Here is a 21,569-nt window from a genome sequence, read left to right as displayed (position 1 = left end):
CCTCTCCTCTTCTCCCCATCCTGGTGGGACCCGGGTGGTGGCAGCCTGGTGGTGGGGGTGGCTGCCCTGGGTGTCTGCCCCTCCTCTCTCCTCTCCTCTCCCCATCCTCCCCCTCTCTCCTCTCCCCTCCTCTTCTCCTCTGGTTCCCCCCACTCACCCCGGTCAGCGGTCACCTTTTATACAGATCCAAAACAGCGCAGGACAACGCGATTGGCTGGCTCAGATTTGAACAGATCTGAGCCAATCGTGTTATCCTGTGATGACGTAATGTCCTGCGCCCCATGACCGGACGGACCATATATGGACCCCCCCGACTTCCTCCCGTCAACCCCGTGCAATCCATAAAGGTACATGGACGTTACTCTGCAGAAACTACAGTAACAAAATCACGAATTGCTCTGTTTTTGGAGCTCTGCCTGTGTTTGTCTAGTTAACGCGTTAACGTTAGCTAACGGCTAACATTCGCTAGTTAGCCAACCAACCAGCAGCTAACATTAGCTAGCTAGCTAGCTTACCGGAAGCGATATATTTTTCGGATGATGGAGAAGGCATAACCCGCCCCTGGCCCTCTCTGCCTCTGATTAGTGGCAGCGTTATAAACCATAGATATGACTATATTAAAAAGATAAACACACTGGGGTCTTTCATGCAGGCTAGCAAGCGTAACTGCTGTCTGTCTGAGTCTGACCCACTGAGTCTGACGGTCTGACCACAGACTGTAGAAAGAGATGTAATGCAGGATAGCCAAGCGAATGTGTTTGGATGGAAGTTTGACGCTAGGCCAATCAGAGGCAGAGAGGGGCGGGTTATGCCTTCGCATAGCCTTCGCCATCATCCGAAAAAAAATATCGCCTCCGGGACAACAACGCTTCGTCGCTTCCTACCCAGCGTGTGCACGTCCTTCCGACAGGGGTGGTTGTTATGGCAACTATCAACAACAACAACTACTACTACAAGACATAAAGACCGAAATAGGCTACCTTGTCTGTCGGAGACACGGCCTAACGTTAACATTTAATATGAGCCGAATATCAGCCTGCGCTCAGCTATGTATACAGGAAGTAAACCGGCTATTCAGGTGGGTTGTGACGGTTGTTATTGTTGTCAAGTTAAAACTGTCTATATTGTGACATCCTTAGAAAATACAGTCAAGCAAAGAGCCCTTCTTACTGTATTGTTTCATCAGTTAGTTAGTTAACATTAGACTAGACTTAGTAAAGGCAACATTTTTTACGTCCCTTTAGCTATATGACTGGTGATATACTGTGGTTTCTGATGTCCCTTTAGCCTATGACTGGTGATATAATGTGGTTTCTGATGTCCCTTTAGCCTATGACTGGTGATATAATGTGGTTTCAGATGTCCCTTTAGCCTATGACTGGTGATATAATGTGGTTTCTGATGTCCCTTTAGCCTATGACTGGTGATATAATGTGGTTTCAGATGTCCCTTTAGCCTATGACTGATGGTATAATGTGGTTTCTGATGTCCCTTTAGCCTATGACTGGTGATATAATGTGGTTTCAGATGTCTCTTTAGCCTATGACTGGTGATATAATGTGGTTTCAGATGTCCCTTTAGCCTATGACTGGTGATATAATGTGGTTTCTGATGTCTCTTTAGCCTATGACTGGTGATATAATGTGGTTTCTGATGTCTCTTTAGCCTATGACTGGTGATATAATGTGGTTTCTGATGTCTCTTTAGCCTATGACTGGTGATATAATGTGGTTTCAGATGTCCCTTTAGCCTATGACTGGTGATATAATGTGGTTTCAGATGTCCCTTTAGCCTATGACTGGTGATATAATGTGGTTTCTGATGTCCCTTTAGCCTATGACTGGTGATATAATGTGGTTTCTGATGTCCCTTTAGCCTATGACTGGTGATATAATGTGGTTTCTGATGTCCCTTTAGCCTATGACTGGTGATATAATGTGGTTTCTGATGTCTCTTTAGCCTATGACTGGTGATATAATGTGGTTTCAGATGTCTCTTTAGCCTATGACTGGTGATATAATGTGGTTTCTGATGTCCCTTTAGCCTATGACTGGTGCTATAATGTGGTTTCTGATGTCCCATTAGCCTATGACTGGTGATATAATGTGGTTTCTGATGTCCCTTTAGCCTATGACTGATGATATAATGTGGTTTCTGATGTCCCTTTAGCCTATGACTGGTGCTATAATGTGGTTTCTGATGTCCCTTTAGCCTATGACTGGTGATATAATGTGGTTTCTGATGTCCCTTTAGCCTATGACTGATGATATAATGTGGTTTCTGATGTCCCTTTAGCCTATGACTGGTGATATAATGTGGTTTCTGATGTCCCTTTAGCCTATGACTGGTGATATACTGTGGTTTCTGATGTCCCTTTAGCCTATGACTGGTGATATAATGTGGTTTCTGATGTCCCTTTAGCCTATGACTGGTGATATAATGTGGTTTCTGATGTCCCTTTAGCCTATGACTGATGATATAATGTGGTTTCTGATGTCCCTTTAGCCTATGACTGGTGATATAATGTGGTTTCTGATGTCCCTTTAGCCTATGACTGGTGATATAATGTGGTTTCTGATGTCCCTTTAGCCTATGACTGGTGATATAATGTGGTTTCAGATGTCTCTTTAGCCTATGACTGGTGATATAATGTGGTTTCAGATGTCTCTTTAGCCTATGACTGGTGATATACTGTGGTTTCTGATGTCCCTTTAGCCTATGACTGGTGATATAATGTGGTTTCTGATGTCCCTTTAGCCTATGACTGGTGATATACTGTGGTTTCTGATGTCCCTTTAGCCTATGACTGGTGATATACTGTGGTTTCTGATGTCCCTTTAGCCTATGACTGGTGATATAATGTGGTTTCTGATGTCCCTTTAGCCTATGACTGGTGATATACTGTGGTTTCTGATGTCCCTTTAGCCTATGACTGGTGATATAATGTGGTTTCTGATGTCCCTTTAGCCTATGACTGGTGATATAATGTGGTTTCTGATGTCCCTTTAGCCTATGACTGGTGATATAATGTGGTTTCAGATGTCTCTTTAGCCTATGACTGGTGATATAATGTGGTTTCAGATGTCTCTTTAGCCTATGACTGGTGATATAATGTGGTTTCAGATGTCCCTTTAGCCTATGACTGGTGATATAATGTGGTTTCTGATGTCCCTTTAGCCTATGACTGGTGATATAATGTGGTTTCAGATGTCTCTTTAGCCTATGACTGGTGATATAATGTGGTTTCAGATGTCTCTTTAGCCTATGACTGGTGATATAATGTGGTTTCAGATGTCCCTTTAGCCTATGACTGGTGATATAATGTGGTTTCAGATGTCTCTTTAGCCTATGACTGGTGATATAATGTGGTTTCTGGACTGTTGAGCAGGACGTCAGCTGACCAATGAACACAACACCTGTGATGGAAGTTGCTCTCTTGTTTAATGACTTACTACCATCGCGTCTCTACATAGGCTCAGACTAAATAGTTGCATTAGATCATCCTGTTGTATTAATGATCTGTTTTTCTCTGTGGTCTTGTCCTGCAGGTGACGGGTTTTGACAGCGTGGATGACGAGTCCAAACACAGTGACCACATGTTCTCCTACAAAAGCCCCAAGCCTGAGGAGTGGACCACTGACGACAACCCTCCCTACAGCTACTACCTGTTCCACATGTACGCCAACATCATGGTGCTCAACAACCTGCGCAAGTAAGTCCGGCAGGCTTTTTCTGTGCATGATGCAGAAACCTTGAAAAAATGTCCTTACAACGTCCAGCACTGATCTGATGACAATAAAGTACCAAAAAATGTACAATTGTGTGCACTAGTGCACAAGTTCTGAAAAGGTCTTCTATACATACAGGACTTTAAGCTTTAAATTGAGTCTGAGTTCTTAAATATGGTGCAGTTTATTAGCAAGCTGTTTTTCTGGAGTTATTTCATTTTTTTGCAGATTGGTTTATATATATATATATATATATATATATATATATATATATATATATATATATATATATATATATATATATATATATATATATTGGTGTTTCTCCTCTCTGTGAATATTTTGAAAGAGTGCTTACATGGAAGATACTGATACTTTCATCATCGTTGTAATGAAACTGGCTATAGAGTGGCTCAAATACAGGCTTTGCAGGATTCTAAGCTGCTTAAAGCTCTTAATCTCTCCTTTGTGTTTGTGAAACGCCACAGATTGGACTGTATTACCATGCATCATTGTTTGTCCCTGTCCAGGGAGCATGGACTGAACACCTTTCTTTGTCCCTGTCCAGGGAGCATGGACTGAACACCTTTCTTTGTCCCTGTCCAGGGAGCGTGGACTGAACACCTTTCTTTGTCCCTGTCCAGGGAGCATGGACTGAACACCTTTCTTTGTCCCTGTCCAGGGAGTGTGGACTGAACACCTTTCTTTGTCCCTCTCCAGGGAGCGTGGACTGAACACCTTTCTTTGTCCCTGTCCAGGAAGCGTGGACTGAACACCTTTCTTTGTCCCTGTCCAGGGAGCGTGGACTGAACACCTTTCTTTGTCCCTGTCCAGGGAGCGTGGACTGAACACCTTCCAGTTCCGTCCGCACTGTGGCGAGGCCGGCTCCATCACCCATCTGGTCTCCGCCTTCCTCACTGCAGACAACATCTCCCACGGCCTCAACCTCAAGAAGGTGCGTCTCCATCTCCCATAACTGGTCTCCAGCTCCCATAACTGGGCTTCCACAAATAGGGAGGGGTTTGAATGTTGAGACCATAGACTGTACACCAATAATGATCATTTTGGATTGGATTTGGATTGAAGGTGCTGCTGATACCTGGTATTTTGTGCCAATATCATTAAATTTGAATTTTTCTTCATTGCCAAAAGATTACAAAAGATGCAAGGTTTCAGTGTTAAAAATGAAGTAATGTTTCGAGAGCATGTAAGTGGTAAGAAAGTTATTTTAAGGAATTGCGAAAATCCTTCTTTACCGGATATAAAGTAAGGTTTACTTCCTAAATTAAATATAAGACATCCTCTTATATAGTTATAGTTTTGAAATGTTTTATGTTCACTCACGATACAGGATGTCATATAAGGACTTTTTGAAATGTCTATAGAGTAAATGAATGGGGAACTGACTTCCGGGGCAGGAAACGTCACAGAAAGTCACGTGACTGTTTAGCTATATTGCTATGCACTTGACACAGACCACTGTGATGTCTTTTTCTTGGGATTTGATGTTGATGAAGTTTGAGTTTCAGTAGGTGGCGCTCTTTTCTCTGTTCAGTCATGGTGGCTATCGCTGCTCATGCATGCTACCGACCCACTTCTTATATTGACAAAGAGCATGGAAGGAAAGAGACGACACTCCGGCCAATTTTGGAAACAGAATGCGCCTCGCAGTGGTCAGCTGCGGTAGCGCTGGTCCCTATAATCAGCCTCTCTTTAAACAGTAACTCAACGGGAGTTGAACCTCGGGTCCTTTTCATTAGGTATTTATCTTGAAAAAACTAAACAAAGAAAACGAAAAATTTTGCTTCGTTTCCACAATATGGTTGTTGTTTTACATCCCTGCACTACACCACTTCAATCAAGATTTGCAGTACGCCCAGAAAAGATGTGAATCCACGAAATTTAGAGTGTTCTCCCGTTGAGTTACTGTTTAGAGAGGCTGATTATAGGGGCCAGCACTACCGCAGCTGACCACTGCGAGCCTGTGCGAGGTTCTTTTGGCGCTGTCACGCTTCCGAAAATAAAAAATGGCGGAGGCTGCTGGGCGCTGATGTTGCAATGGGGCAATATGGAGCTGTCATTTCTTTCCATATAAGTTCTTTGATATGTATTCCAAACTAAATAAAATGCATCACTTCCTGTGCGCCAGAGGAAAGAGATAGCATTTTGTAGATGAACTCCTCATATGCTCACTAATGCTGTGGTGTCTACTCATCATATGCTCACTAATGCTGTGGTGTCTGCACCTCTTCCTCCACAGAGTCCGGTGTTGCAGTACCTGTACTATCTGGCCCAGATTCCCATCGCCATGTCGCCACTGAGCAACAACAGCCTGTTCCTGGAGTACTCCAAGAACCCGCTGAGAGAGTTCCTCCACAAAGGCCTGTGTGTGTCGCTGTCCACCGACGACCCCATGCAGTTCCACTACACCAAGGTGAGAGCCGCAGGAGCGAGGAGGGGCCTGCTAAATCAATGTTTTTTTATTTGCTGACATATTGAAAACTAATGCAAGAGAAGATAGACCAGGCTTTACTTTGATTTAGCTGCAGTAAACACTCTCACAATCCACATAACAAAAGTACAGTTTTGAGTTTTTTCTAATTAGTCGTTTTTTATTATGCTTTTTCTTTTTTACCGTATTATTTGTTTCTATTACACGTTACATTACACACTAGTCGATTCTGATTAACAACTAATCATGTCACTCTGCAGTGAAGAAGAGGCCATTTACACCTGGCGCTAACATGCATTTTCTGTGATCAGATTGCAATCAGATTGTGTTTTATCACTTGAAATGCCAGGTGTAAACACCCCCAAAACGCATTGAAGAAGGATTGCAATCTGATCGGCCAAACCACCTCTGGAGGTGGTCAGGGATGCATTGTGTACAGATTGAACACAAGTGTAAATGCAATGTGTCCTCTCAATCTGGATACAGCAACTTTATGCGGATTGAGAGGACAACCATTTCTGCCATCAGATTGCAATCAGATTGCAATCTGATGGCAGAAAACGCATGTTAACGCCAGGTGTAAATGTAATCAGGTTAATGTGGTCAAGCACAATCTGATTGCAATCTGATCGCAGAAAACGCATGTTAACGCCAGGTGTAAATGGCCTCAAAGTCTGTTTGATTCTGTGGTATTCTAATCAAATTACTGGTAACTAATGGCAGTGCTCCAAAAAGGACTCCTTGATTACTGAAGTCCTGCTGGACTGTTTTTGTTTGGCAAACACTTGTCAACTACTTTAGCTTATAGTAATATCATATTAATCATTAATCAATGCGTCAAATGACGAATGTCTTTCGTAAGTGTAATAAGCAAGTATAATGCCAGTCATTGTTTCACTTTGCGTTTGGGTCATGACTTACCGTTTCAGATATTATATTGGATGGCTGTACATGATCTCTTGTTAATTAAATAATTAATTGTGTATTATTAAAATAAATAATTAACTGATTTTACTTTAATAATTCATCATTACTGATGTTCTTTTCAACGCCCTCCAGGAGGCCTTGATGGAGGAGTATGCCATCGCAGCCCAGTTGTGGAAGCTGAGCACCTGTGATGTGTGTGAGATCGCCAGGAACAGTGTGCTGCAGAGTGGCCTCTCTCACCAGGTACAATGTGCTGCAGAGTGGCCTCTCTCACCAGGTACAATGTGCTGCAGAGTGGCCTCTCTCACCAGGTACAGTGTGCTGCAGAGTGGCCTCTCTCACCAGGTACATTGTGCTGCAGAGTGGCCTCTCTCACCAGGTACAATGTGCTGCAGAGTGGCCTCTCTCACCAGGTACAGTGTGCTGCAGAGTGGCCTCTCTCACCAGGAACAGTGTGCTGCAGAGTGGCCTCTCTCACCAGGTACAATGTGCTGCAGAGTGGCCTCTCTCACCAGGTACAATGTGCTGCAGAGTGGCCTCTCTCACCAGGTACAATGTGCTGCAGAGTGGCCTCTCTCACCAGGTACATTGTGCTGCAGAGTGGCCTCTCTCACCAGGTACAATGTGCTGCAGAGTGGCCTCTCTCACCAGGTACAGTGTGCTGCAGAGTGGCCTCTCTCACCAGGAACAGTGTGCTGCAGAGTGGCCTCTCTCACCAGGTACAATGTGCTGCAGAGTGGCCTCTCTCACCAGGTACAGTGTGTTACAGAGTGGCCTCTCTCACCAGGTACAGTGTGCTGCAGAGTGGCCTCTCTCACCAGGTACAGTGTGCTGCAGAGTGGCCTCTCTCACCAGGTACAGTGTGCTGCAGAGTGGCCTCTCTCACCAGGAACAGTGTGCTGCAGAGTGGCCTCTCTCACCAGGTACAGTGTGCTGCAGAGTGGCCTCTCTCACCAGGAACAGTGTGCTGCAGAGTGGCCTCTCTCACCAGGTACAATGTGCTGCAGAGTGGCCTCTCTCACCAGGTACAGTGTGTTACAGAGTGGCCTCTCTCACCAGGTACAGTGTGCTGCAGAGTGGCCTCTCTCACCAGGTACAGTGTGCTGCAGAGTGGCCTCTCTCACCAGGTACAGTGTGCTGCAGACTGGCCTCTCTCACCAGGTACACACTTTAGCAGACTGTTTAAAGATAGGTGGGAGCCGGTTTTGGGACAAGACGTTTGGCAGTTTGAATCCCCAGACCAGCTGAGAGCTGGGCGGGCGAGGAAAGTGAATGAGTGACCATCTCTCTTTAATGACAACTGTGACCGTGCCTTTGAGCAAGGCACTTAAAGTTGCACTGGGCAGAGACAGACTTTCCACTTGCATCGGAATTGACGTTTGTTTGTTTTTTACCTTTGGCTTCCCAGATTGGCAGTTTACTGATGTGTTCATTTCTGGATATTAAAGTTGCTTAGCGCAGCTTAAATCCCCAGTTGCTTCCATGGTGCTTCTCCATGACCAACAGTAGAAGCCAGACTGTGTGTGTTGGGCAGCTTCCAGGTGTGAATGTGTGGAACTGTATCAATGTGAAGCAGGGTGTTGCTGAAAAGCCTACAGGCTCAGCAAAGCCCTGGATAAACAAAGAGGATACAAAATACCTGTCAAACTACAGTTACATTAGCCCCGCCTTCCTAATGAATTACACTCCTGATACAAAATACCAGTCAAACTACAGTTACGTTAGCCCCGCCTTCCTAATGAATTACACTCCTGATACAAAATACCAGTCAAGCTACACTGTTATGTTAGCCCCGCCTTCCAATGAATTACACTCCTGATACAAATAAAAAAAATCCTCCTGCCGCCTCCTATTAAATTACATCTTCCCTTGATTGACTATAATACATTTAATAGGCAAAATCAATAAGGAATTCATAGCTGTAACCTGGACAGTCTGTTTTGTGAAAAGAGCTGGCGTTCGTTGTGTGGCTCAACTTGAAAACTCATAAATTACCAAACCATTGCCAGCTTAGACTGCTATTTTGTATCAGGAGTGTAATTCATTAGGAAGGCGGGGCTAATGTAACAGGGCAGCTTAGATAGCGCCAACGCACCAGGACAGTGGAACACTTGTTGAGATGAGCACAGCCTCTGCCCACTTAGGCCATGTTCAGACTAGGAGGCCAAATCTGATTTGTGAACTTTAGTGACCTATTAATGACTTTATCCAGATTGGTTTTATGAGTCTGGACGCTCCAAGTCTGATTTGTGTCACTTGTCCCAAATCACATATGGAGGTAGTAGTTTCCAATCTGCTTTCGACTGATGTGACTTCAGTGTGGACGCGCAGATCCACCAAATCTGATTTGAACGTCACTCGCAACTCATCGTCAAATGCTTCTGCGCAGGAAAACCACGTCACCAACGTACGTATTTACTGACGCCCACGTTGTTACCATAGCAACCCATGCAGATAGGCTGTTTAAGTCTGGACACACAGATCCGACTTGAGAATCAGATTTGTGGCAGTGCGGACACACTCCCAAATCAGATTTGGGAAACCAATCAAGATAATGATGATTAATGACTTTATCAGCAAATCGGATTTGCCCGTAATGTGAACATGGCCATAGTGATGCCCTTCTAAAAATAGCCCCATGCTGACAGTTGGTCCAAAATCAAAGGTTGCCCCTTTAGCTCATATTCCTTCTGCATCTGGTTATGGGGTGAAAGTAGGCACAGAGAGTCATTAGAGAGCTTGTCCCATAGATTATAGGTCACAGGTTCAATCCCTGCAGCAGTCAATGGGCTCATCTGCCGCCGTGTGTCCTGCAGAAGTGACTGAAGCGATAAGAACCTCAGCTAAATCCCCCCAAGTAAACAGGTGCAACATCTCTAGAGTATCTGTCTCCTCTCCTCTCCACAGGAGAAGAAGCACTTCATTGGCTCCAACTACCTGCAGGATGGGCCGGAGGGTAACGACATTCGGCGGACCAACGTGGCGCAAATCCGCATGGCGTACCGCCACGAGACGCTGTGCAACGAGCTCAGCTTCCTGGTGGACGCGGTGAAGACAGAGGCTGGCACGTCGCCTGCAGAGTGATGCGCCACGCAGGCGTGAACTGTGTCCCAATACCTCCTCACCGAGGAACACAGGGACATAGGTTAGATAGCACTTAGAGTCCTCACACCTTCTTGTAAATCCTCCTGACTCAGATCTAAAAAGAGACTTTGCATTTGTATTCTACGGAAGTGTATTATGCGGAAGTGTATTATGCAGAATTTATTTTTGAATGAAAACTTATCTCATTAATTCAGAAAAAATATCTTGTTAAATCAAAAGACTATCTTGTTAATTCAGAATTATCTCGTTAATTCTGAAAAACAGCTGAATATTTTTTTTATTAAAACTTATTAATTCAGAAAAACAGTGATTTTTGTTTTTAAAGTGAATGCAATAAGCTTCCTTAGTATTCTATGTTGACCTTGAAGTGGGAATTTTGGGTTGGCCTACTTGACATTGGTAAAAACTTGACCTTTGGACCTTATTTTATACGGTGTGTGAGGAACTTTTCCAATCATCTGAGATCTGTGCTTCACTTTAACAGGGCTGGGGCTCATTCTATTGAAGTTTATCTAGGGGGTTGATTTGGGTTTGGACATCTGTAACAGCACTGGACTGAATGAACGGACTTGTGTTCTCTCAAATAGAGCGAATGACAAGACGACATGCAAATAATCTAACCACCAACTGTAGCTTATATACCACACATGCAAAGCTGAATAGCTGGTCCCACACTTATCAGCACAAAGTTAACTCATGATGATTTTATTTTGTCGTGTCGCTGGCATGTTGGCATGTTCCAAAGACAACTAAGGCTAGTTTTGTGAAGGCTTTCATGAAATGTGCATGCATGATGCATCACACAAACCCCTTGTTAGTTGGCACATGTAAAAGAGTAGGCTATGGTATTCTTTTTATCTGCTTTACTTTTTATACCTTTTTCATATATTGTAGAGTGCAGAACAGCACAGCTTGACATTTGCATCTCATTTAACTTTGATGATGTCTTTGCCCCTGTTCATTTGTTTGTCAGAAGGATAAAAAAAAAGTATGAATGGATTTCCATGATATTTGGTGGACAGTTTCATTTGATTTTGGTTGTGATCCGGATCGGGGATTTCCGCCATTAGACAATTGTTTTTTTTTAGCCATGTCTATGAAACTAACAGATGGAGTCTTGATTCTAAATCCTCTGGATTTTTACAGGCTCAAGAAATCAATTTATCTGCAAATTCAAGTAGAAAGTTGGTAAATTGTTCAACATTGGCGGAGGGTTGTACTCTCAGAGTGCCTTCTAGTTTGTCTTATTTGTTTTACATAATGATGATGATGTAAATCGTGTAATAGGCTAGAGTATTGCTTCAGCATTGTTAACCCATGGTAGGTAGACTGAGCACCTGGGCTTTTATTCAGCTTGTCATCACACTGCCCTCTGCTGGCCATGGTGCAGGCGGAAACGTTCTGACTCCATACAGTCAATGCTCCATCCACACATTTCCCCACCAAATTCCACCCTGGTGCTTTCCATGCTTCCATGCCCTCATGCTTGAACAAGTGAAGGACTGCTCCATTTTCACAGTTTCATTATACTATCAATGATTGTAACAGTTTTTGGGCTCCATTTTCACTTTCATTGTAACAGTTTTTGGGTCTATTTTCACTGTTTCATTCATTGTAACAGGTTTTTGGGGAAATGACTGTAACACAACCTGACATCCTGCTCAAAGGGCAATTTCAATGCAACGCAGCTTCATTGTGATGGGAAACTGGCTGCAACAGAGTGAACAACAGTACATGTGCTGTACAAGCTGCAGGCCACCTTGTGGTGTAACACTGTATTACACAGTACAGGCTTGAAAATGACGTTCCGGTATAGTTTATGTCTCATTTTACATGACAGCATTGAAGTTCCTACTTACGCTTTACTTTGCAGTCTTCACGTGATGAGATGGATCAATATATTTTTTATAGGATATATATATATATATATATATATATATATATATATATATATATATATATATATATATATATATATATATATATATATATATACACACACACGCATATCATTTGAATTATATTATTACTTGTGTGACTTATCTTTTATTAAACCCAAGTGATATATCATGAAGTCATTGCTACAGTAGTGTCAACCTTATTTCAATTGAACAAACACAAAATAGTAAAGTTCAAAAAGTGAATATCTCTTTATTAACCCATTGATACCTGATGCAGCATTTGTGTGTGTATCCCTTTAAGACCACGAACCGCGTCACGTCAGGTATTTGTATTTGAATAAAAGTGGAAATAGGCATAACAATCTTCTTTTAGTTTTTATTACACTTCTAATTAATTTGAGCATATTAAAGTGGGCCGCTATAGGCGTAAACAGCTGGTGAGGTAAAAGATAGGGGCGGTGCTGTAATATGTCTCCTCCATCAGGAATCAAACCAATAATCTACCTGTCAGGTAACGACACAGAGACAGGGACTCAACCTGCTGAGCTATGAGCTGTTTGGAGTTCATTTTCTGAATTCTACACACTGTGTTCAGACTGACAACAACACAGAGCATAAAGAGTGAAGTATAGGTTGGAATTGAACGAGTGAGAAGCTGTTTATCTGACTGAGCTAGAGTCAGAGACTGACTAGACTCCTACATCAGCTAGCAGTTTGTTTGAGGATTTGTTTTCTGATTGGCTGTTGAATGAAGTAATACATTAAAATGACACCTAGCAGCAGTTCCTCGGTGGCTCAGTCAGTTGAGTCTGTACCATGTAAGAATCAGTCTTTCCTGCAGTGACCTCAGTTCAAATCCAGCCTGTGATCAGTTGCTGCATGTTCTACTCTCTCTCTTTCTCTCCCTCACCCTTCTGTGTCTCTCTCACACTTTACATCTGTCAATAAAGCATAATATACCCAAAAAAGATCTTTAAGATTAAAATAGTGTAAATTAAAGAAACATTGCATGTCATGAAACCACCTGACCTTAGTATGATTTTAACTTAGTTTATCAATTGATGTTATTTATTATACATAAAAGATTATCTGCATGTTAATTTTTTTTTCTACCATTAGGCTCCAAGTTTTCAGGGACTTTCTGAGCTGGTTCTGAACTGTTCAACTGCACAATTCAGAGATCCCCCCCCCACATGCACACAAACATCAGATTCATGATGTTTTACAGCAGCGATTTAACTTTTTTACCCTGGGTTTCCTGTGGGCGAGAGACATAGGCAGAGTGATAGAGAGAAAAAACAGAATTTGGTTAAAAAAAGTTAAACACAAGATCCCGCTGTAAAAAGTTCAACCTGTGTGTGAGACAGGCAGAGGCAGGTTGAACTTTTTTTAACCAAATTCTGTTTTTCATCAAAGACCATATCTCATCTCATCTCACCAATTATCCAACATCTAGACTTCTCTCATAATGCCCTGCTCATATCTCTTTGGAGATTTATTTTATTTTATTATTAAAATCCAACTGTTAACATGTATGTTACATTCTGATGCCACGATAAAACAGTTGCTTGCATCATACATTTATTTTTTCTAAATTTTAATAATTTTATTAAAAAAAAATGAATAGTCAGATAGTCACAATAGGCAATAGTCTGGAAACACATTTTTCCATACACTTTTCCTTTTTCCAGACCTGGAAAATACTAAAATCAAATTCCATAGTTTTCCATACTTTGCATACTTGCATAGGAAACCTGTATAAATGCTACAGGTAATTTCTATCATTGGTGCTGCATAAAATTTTCTAACTTTTTAATCACATTTTTTTTAAATGACCATACAGGAGAATTTTAAGTTGTGGAAAAACATTTTTTGTTAGATGATGCATACTTCTACCTCAGACACCCGACAGACCGAGAAAGCTACAGTAAGGTTCCAAAGTGTGATTTGTCAACATCGACAACCAAAAATGACTTTTCTCATAGTACTATCTCATATTTAGAAGGAGAAAAGTTAAAAATATCATCAAACTAATTCTTCTTCTTCTTATATGCAAAACCATTTTAAATGAATATCAGATAATAGAAAGGTGAGTCAGCATTAATTATCACCCCACCTTAAATAATGTATTAGTTTGAAATCAAATAGAAAATTGTATTATCCTAATAAAAACTAAACATTCACATTTCCTGAAATAACTAGTTAAAACTTCGCTACTACGTGATTTAAAGTTCTACATAATGGATTTCTACATGAGCTCATTTGTAACTGAAAAGCTGCCTATTTCAAAACAGCAATTATTTATATTTCAAAGTGCAAATTATTAGATATTAGATCCTATGGTTACGTATGAACAAGCAGAGCAAAGACAAGAGTGGTTGGTTTGAGGAACGGAAACCACAGTAATTTTTTTTTACAGCAATCAGATAAAAATTCTGAAATAAAATTATGGAAAAGTAAAAAAAAGTTAAGGGGAAAAGAAAGGATGAGAACATAAAAAAAAAGACAAATAGTGGTTATGTCCGACAGTGAAGACGACGCCACAGAGCGCAAAATCCATAAAAGCAGCAACCCATTTAGTTGTGACAGTCACAATGTCAGGTACTGACCTGGATCAGAACAGTGTTCACTCCTTAAAGTCAGTTTACAATACATACATAACAGGGCTCATACGGCATGTCATGTGGGATAGAAACATGCACTACACTGCCTAGATAACAGCATTTACGGTGGAAAATAATGATCAGCTTCGACTTGGTAGCTCACAGAAATTCTGGCAAAAACGTGCCATGTTTGGTGATCTCAGATCAGCACTTAGACTAAGAATGATAACACATATCACTCATGAATATCCGACCTCTCAGAATACAAGTGCTGACCTCAGGTCACTTCCCTTGTCTCTGCATCTGTCTCATTCACAGTCATGTGAAAGGCAACACTGCGTTTGGATCAGGAGTCAGACTCTTGTATCCCATTCTTCATTAAATGGTAAATCAACCCAGCATTAACGTTAGACTTGTGGCCATTCCGTTTGCTGAATTAGAGAATATAAGTTATAAAATATTAGAAATATATAATTTCCACTTAGACAAGGTATCATCACCGCACATACAGTTCCAATAAAGCACCACATCTACTCTACACGGGCTGCGATGAGAGGGGTAGGCAGAGGCGATCTCAAGATAATGACATGAATAGCTCCTACTGTACACGCTTTCTTAGTTTTAGCCTACATCACGTTTTCCACCGGGTGGCAGTGTGGACAGGTGAGCCGGTGAAGTCTATATTGCACAGGTGTCACAGGTTGCCAATTATGCTTGGGTGATGGGGATCACACGTTGTTGTTGTTTTTTTTACCGCTTTTCAGGTTTTCGCAATAGATTCAGGTTAAGTTCAATAGTTAACAGAATAATTTAGCTGCCTGCAAAATTGTATCCATCATTAAATGGCAACCTCTCACCCAAACTGTGAACATCGCCTGGACATCAATGTTTTGAAGCATGTCAATAGTCACTACAGACAGGGTCTTATCTTCCTTATAACTAAGAAAGCAGGCTTGGTCGATACTGGGTTGATATGTGCTGTTAGTGTCCTGTGTTGGCTGTTAAGGTCTGTGCGGGTGGCCTGCCTCGTCGGCCAGGTTGAGGATGTAGCCGGCCATGTCGTCCTCTGTGGGCGCGTCGGACATTACCCACGATTCATTGGCAGCGGTCACTTGCAGGCGGCATATCGGACAGTTTCGGCTCTGCCCACTCCTAGAAAAACGGAAGAGATTGGTTGAAGAAAAATGCATGCAATTACTGGTCGGGTGTTTACGCCCGTTTGTATCCTGGGAGACTAGTGTTCTTCTGTGACAGATGTTTACATGGTTTCCAAGGCAATAGAACAGATGTTGGAAGAACCTGAATAAGGAATCCACAGGATATAGGGGTGTGTGTGTGTGTGTGTGTGTGTGTGTGTGTGTGTGTGTGTGTGTGTGTGTGTGTGTGTTCATCTTACCATTTGTCAATGCACTTCTGACAGAAGCTGTGTGCGCAGGGCAGGATAAGGTCAGACTTGCCATCCATACAGATGCAGCACTCCTCCTCATCAGTCAACTGCTTCACCCTGCATGGAGACAGACAGTGGAGAACACCATGGCTTTCATTCTCAACACTGCTTATCGCGTTGATCATCATAAATACTGTGTTAAAAGTTGACAGCAATAATCATTTTGGAAGAAGGTGACCAGAAGGCACTCAGTAGCAGGGTTGTAGTCCGAGTCCCCAGTGTTCAAGTCCAAGTCATCAAAGAACTTCTTTGAAGAGGAGACCAAGTCGAGGCCGAGTCAAGTTCCTATTACCTGGGTCCGGGGTCAGAGTCCAGAGGTAGACTACCGTACTCAACATGAGTGTGAATCCACAATGTAGGTGGAACACACGTGCCTGCTCTTGCACAAAATTGAATAATGTCACAGTATTCATATTGGCAAATTATTTGGGGCCTATTACAAAAAAAGCATTTAATTAACAAGTCAGAGTCCTTGTACTTCTGAGTACAAATGCATGGATGCTCAAGCCCAAGTCCTCAGTGCTCAAGTCCAAGTCGAGTCACAAGTCAACTTGCAAAACTGCAGTCTTCGTAACATTTACGTTTCATACGTGTTTGTTTGTCTTCCAGGTTTGAAATGATAGCAAAATAGCATGTGAATGCAATGCTGTTTTAGCAGCCGACATGGAAGTCAGACTTTCCCACCAGCACGTGAACACAGCATAATAGTTATTATTGCAAAAAAAGAGAAGGGGTAATCATCTTAAGGCAGAAATCACAGATCCGGCCAGCCCGGACAACAATTGAACATGATGCTTCATTGCATTGACTATCTGGAGTGCTGCAGGAGACTCATGTACTGTATATACCAACCTGCCCATCCACATGCTGGCCTGGCAGGAGTCTGTAGAGGGCAGCTGTGCTGACGGCCCCTCGGTGGCGCCCCCTGCTGACAGCACCTCGGCTGCCTGGCTGGTGATGTCATGGTACAGCTGGATGAACTGGTACAGGTTCATGATGCGTGATGCTTCCACGGTGCCGTCCACCTTATTGATCTGGTAAAACAACACATTAATGAGCGCCTCAGCATTCATGTTTTGGTTGCACCTCTGTTTACCCCACTTTTTAGACACAAAATGGCTGCCGTGCAAAAGGTCAATTGTATTCTTGGTAGGATGGAAAAGCCACTCAAACAGCACAGAACATGGGACAGTAAAATGCTCCACTGAAAGCCAGGATAAAGATAACACATTATTCACGCACGCACGCACGCACGCACACACGCACACGCACACGCACACGCACACACACACACACACACACACACACACACACACACACACACACACACACACACACACAGACACACACAGACTTGTGTGGAATACAATGAAAACATGACATTAGAACCAATACAGATTAAGGTCTTCCCATAGACAACCAGCAGAGTATATCAATTAATTCTACAATATGTAATGGATCAAGCTGCATCATACCTATTATATCAGAGGTAGACGACACCGACTGGCCAATATCTGATTTTTCATAAAAGGCCAACATCAGCTTAATATATGGGCAAAGTGATGAAGTGACCCAACCCTGATAAATCGACATACACACACACCCAAGAATATGTTTGAGCACAACATCAAACAAGATCACACACACACACACACACACACACACACACACACCTACCTTCATTTTTTGGTGAGGGATATTTCTCCCTTTTCTCTGTATTGTACATGACCGATTTTCCCCTGCCTTAGCGCTCCCGGTCGTTGCTCCACCCTCTCAGCTGATCTGCGGAGGGTGTAGACTCTCATATGCTTCCTCCGATGCATGTGGAGTGCAGTCACCAGTCGCTTCTTTTCACCTGACAGCGAGGGGTTTCACCGGCAGGACGTAGAGCGTGCGGGGGAACATGTTAATCCCCCTCCCAGTTCCGCTCCCTGCTGAACAGGTGGCCCAACCGACCAGAGGAGACGCTAGTGCAGCGACGAGGAAACATACAGTAGATACCACCCGCACGAACCTGCGACCCTTGTGTTTGTGGTGAAGGAATAGACCGCTACACCCCCCAGGTGCCACAATGCCTTCACTCTTCATCTCTCTCTCTCCCACACACACACGATCAAAGAGTGGGCAGATGCTTGTGTGTGTGTGTGTGTGTGTGTGTGTGTGTGTGTGTGTGTGTGTGTGTGTGTGTGTGAGAGAGTGAATGCCTTGCCCACTTCAGTTCAATGGTCTCACCTTGGTGCAGACGATCCTGACGGCCACCTTCCACAGCGCCGTGGCATCAGAGCCTGGCTGCACCTCAAACAGCAGGTGCTTCTGCTGTGCAGAAGCTAGCTTGGCCGTACTGAGAGACACCAAGCAGAGGAGAGAGCATGTTCAACTCCACCAACACACTGAGTCCTACAGTATGTGCGCTGATGCAGTAAATAATACTACTAAACTGTATTTATATAGTACCTTGCAATACAAATGTTACAAAGTGCGTTGCATAGATTAAATGAAAATAAACAAACAAATAGAACAGACAAAAGCAAATATGAGACAATATGTATAAAATGAGCAAATAAAATACAGACCCATTGACCTAATAACATTAACACTAAAACACTTTTGAGGTAGAATGACTCAAAACCCAAAAGTGGCACTGGAAATATAACTACAGTATCTTCATTTAGGCAGTTATAAACAAAATCGGCGCATAAATGCAAGATGCATCAGCAATAGCTGGTTATTAGGGTGATTTTCTCCTTTACCATAACCTTAAAGCAAATCAAGTATTTATGTTTGTAAGTGTTGGTGTACAAATTCGTATTGTGCTTGTTCAAATGACTCCTTTGTTTTGAAGATTGAGCCGCATGAGATTCTATACATCCTCAAGAACTGAGTCAGCGCACCACAGTATCCTGCCTCAGTCTCACTTCCTATCTCTGAGAGCTGGACTACATTTCAATGGGCAGAGCAGAAGCAGGGACCTACAGACATGTTTAGGGAATAGGCTGGGTCAAATCCTAGATGGTGGAATACTATCACGGCTCTCCAGAGTTTAGCTCTCAACCAGATGGTCTACATTAGGCTGAAATAACTCCATAGTAGCATTCAGCTATTCCTTATGAACTAAAGACAGTTGTAGCAAGCTGGAGCGGCTGCGTGTTTGCACTACTGAATACATTATTTTCACTATTGAACACATATCTGTCCTCTTGAACAGATGTTTGCACTATTGAACATACTGTATGAGACTTACACATCGTTAAGTTCGGACACTCTTGCCAGAAACTCCTCGTAGGTGAGGTTGCCGCTGTCGCGCACCAGCCCGGCGTGTTTGACCAGTTTCTCAGGCAGACGGTTCACCTGGCCTGAGATCTGCTGGCCCATCTCGACTGCAGGCAGCACTCACAACAGGCAGCACGCAGAACAGCGCTCCTCAGTCAGTGCTGGGGAGCCTAGTGGGAAATAATGAAGTGTGGAAGTTTTTACTTACTGCCCTTCTCAGTGACTGATGCATGCTGTACACTACTGTATTGGAGTGAATATCATACATCGATGTGATGTTTTGGTTTGTGATGCACATGGTCCAGAATTATGTGATGTTGTATTCTTCTATGATCATATATTTCATTGGTTTGGACTACTCATTTGTAATACCCTGCAACGTCACTTGAAAACTGAATCTTGGTAGCAGTGTGGGATTTTAAGTGGGGGTAACATACAATAAGTTGTTGTGACCTCAACATCAGCCATTTTGGCAGGTCGTCGTACTCCTAGTCCATCACCTTTGGAGATCCTATTCTAAAACAATCTTGTTGACTACAAAGTGGCTAGTTGATCACTGTAAGGTTAGTTTCCAACCATCTTTGGGAGCTCATATCTTACAGCATAAGGTTAGCTGCAACATCAGTCCACTTTCCTGCAAGATGGTAATTTTGCAATGAAGTATCGGGTGTCGATAAAAAGCAAGATTATTTCAGTGGACTAAGATGACGTTACTGTATCTGACCAGTGACCATCTAACAAACTCCCATCATAAACTCAGATAACGTTGCATCAATTGAGACACACGGAAGTTGTATACTGTATTGATTAGCATTATAGCTAACGTTAATGTGACGTGTGATTACAGTAACTAGTTAACGTTAGTACTAAACGTTCCGTCACTACACCATCCTTGTCTTGGACACATTTCGATAACTCATAATAACCTTATTTTACAATGATTAAATCTAAACGTCGTCAATCTGCCGAACACCTAGGAGCAACATCAACAAGCCTAGCTAGCTAATTCTAGCAGACGTGTATGTAAGATGAACGTTGCTGACGAGCTTGGTACCGAGCCGAGTCCCCTGAAAGGACATGATCACAAACATCTGGCTTACCAGGCACTGACTGCAGTCAACATAGCTGCTGGGACTGGGAGACAGTTATGGTTGCGTCTGTTTTCGAGCTAGCCCCGAGTTTGTTTTGAAGGGAAACGGTCGCCGTTAGATGACGTCACGAAACACTTTTGTTGGCGCATTTTGTTTACTCATTATTTTAAGTAGAAATGCACAAATCACAAAAAGACAAGTAAATCCATAAACAGTCATACATAAGTATAAAAACGTAGATATTTTGGGGGGTCTGTTTCGTATGTATGTTTAGATCCTGTTATTTATTTTATATTTCATATTGTATTATTTTTCTTTCATGTATCTGACTGTAAATGTATTTTATGTGCTACTAGTGTTTACCTGATTGTAGTGAGCTAGCTAACTAGTTAGTTAGTTAGCTAGCTAGCTAGTTAGTTAGTTAGTTAGCTAGTTAGTTAGCTAGTTAGTTTTGTTATTTGCTACTCACTGGTTTTTGACTGTTGTATTGCTTATTTACTTTTTTTTTTTGCTTTTTTTGTTGTTGTTTTGTGTTTCCTGTATTAGGATATTTTTTCCTTGAAATCCTTTGTTGTTTATATGATGGCAAGTAAGGACAATGTCCAAAATGTCTGAACATGATGATTTTCTTATTTTAATTGTAAGAAAAGGGGGGGGCTTTACATAAGCGTTTGCTTCTGCCCCTAACCTTTGGTTATGACCTAAGTGTATGGTTGGTGGTGGTGGTGGTGACCAATAATTTTTTTTCATTCATTCATTCATTCATTCATTCATTCATTCATTCATTCATTCATTTTCCAACGTGTCATCATGCACCAAATGTGCCCAGCCAATATGGGCTTACAAGACACTACAGGAGAAATATAAAAGAAATAACTACAAATTATATCTCTAAACATGAAGACTGTAGCTAACCCGATTTTAACACCTCAAAGTAGGCCTACCATCCTACGCTGTTGGCATTTAACAAACACAAACTGAGCTACCTGGAACACTTTTTCAGTAGGTAGCCTACTGAAGTCTACAATCATCAGACATAAACAAA

At 42.4% G+C, this 21,569-nt stretch overlaps 2 protein-coding genes across 3 annotated transcripts in view; one reads left to right on the top strand and one right to left on the bottom strand.

Moving 5' to 3' along the window:
• LOC310800502 (AMP deaminase 3-like) overlaps positions 1–12,117 on the top strand; it is a 38,686-nt gene extending 26,569 nt beyond the window's left edge. For both annotated transcript variants that reach the window (XM_083663112.1, XM_083663111.1), the window contains 5 exons: positions 3,549–3,712; positions 4,563–4,683; positions 5,989–6,162; positions 7,240–7,350; positions 10,015–12,117. In XM_083663112.1, coding sequence (XP_083519238.1) covers positions 3,549–3,712; positions 4,563–4,683; positions 5,989–6,162; positions 7,240–7,350; positions 10,015–10,191 — 747 coding nt within the window. In that variant the 3' untranslated portion in view covers positions 10,192–12,117. The remainder of the gene's footprint in view (positions 1–3,548; positions 3,713–4,562; positions 4,684–5,988; positions 6,163–7,239; positions 7,351–10,014) is intronic.
• Positions 12,118–13,702: 1,585 nt separating this feature from the next.
• Positions 13,703–20,631, bottom strand: rnf141 (ring finger protein 141). Its single transcript, XM_083663066.1, has 6 exons — positions 20,534–20,631; positions 19,405–19,603; positions 18,396–18,504; positions 17,016–17,197; positions 16,113–16,220; positions 13,703–15,868 (listed from the first exon to the last, which is right to left on the bottom strand). The coding sequence occupies exons 2-6, from the start codon at positions 19,533–19,535 to the stop codon at positions 15,718–15,720; spliced, it is 681 nt and encodes a 226-aa protein (XP_083519192.1). The 5' UTR covers positions 19,536–19,603; positions 20,534–20,631; the 3' UTR covers positions 13,703–15,717.
• Positions 20,632–21,569: the final 938 nt, after the last annotated feature.

This window comes from Poromitra crassiceps, assembly GCF_964638095.1.
Source record: "Poromitra crassiceps genome assembly, chromosome: 30".
NCBI lineage: Eukaryota > Metazoa > Chordata > Actinopteri > Beryciformes > Melamphaidae > Poromitra > Poromitra crassiceps.
Note: the sequence above shows the minus strand (reverse complement) of the source record. Positions and strands in the feature narration are given on the sequence as shown.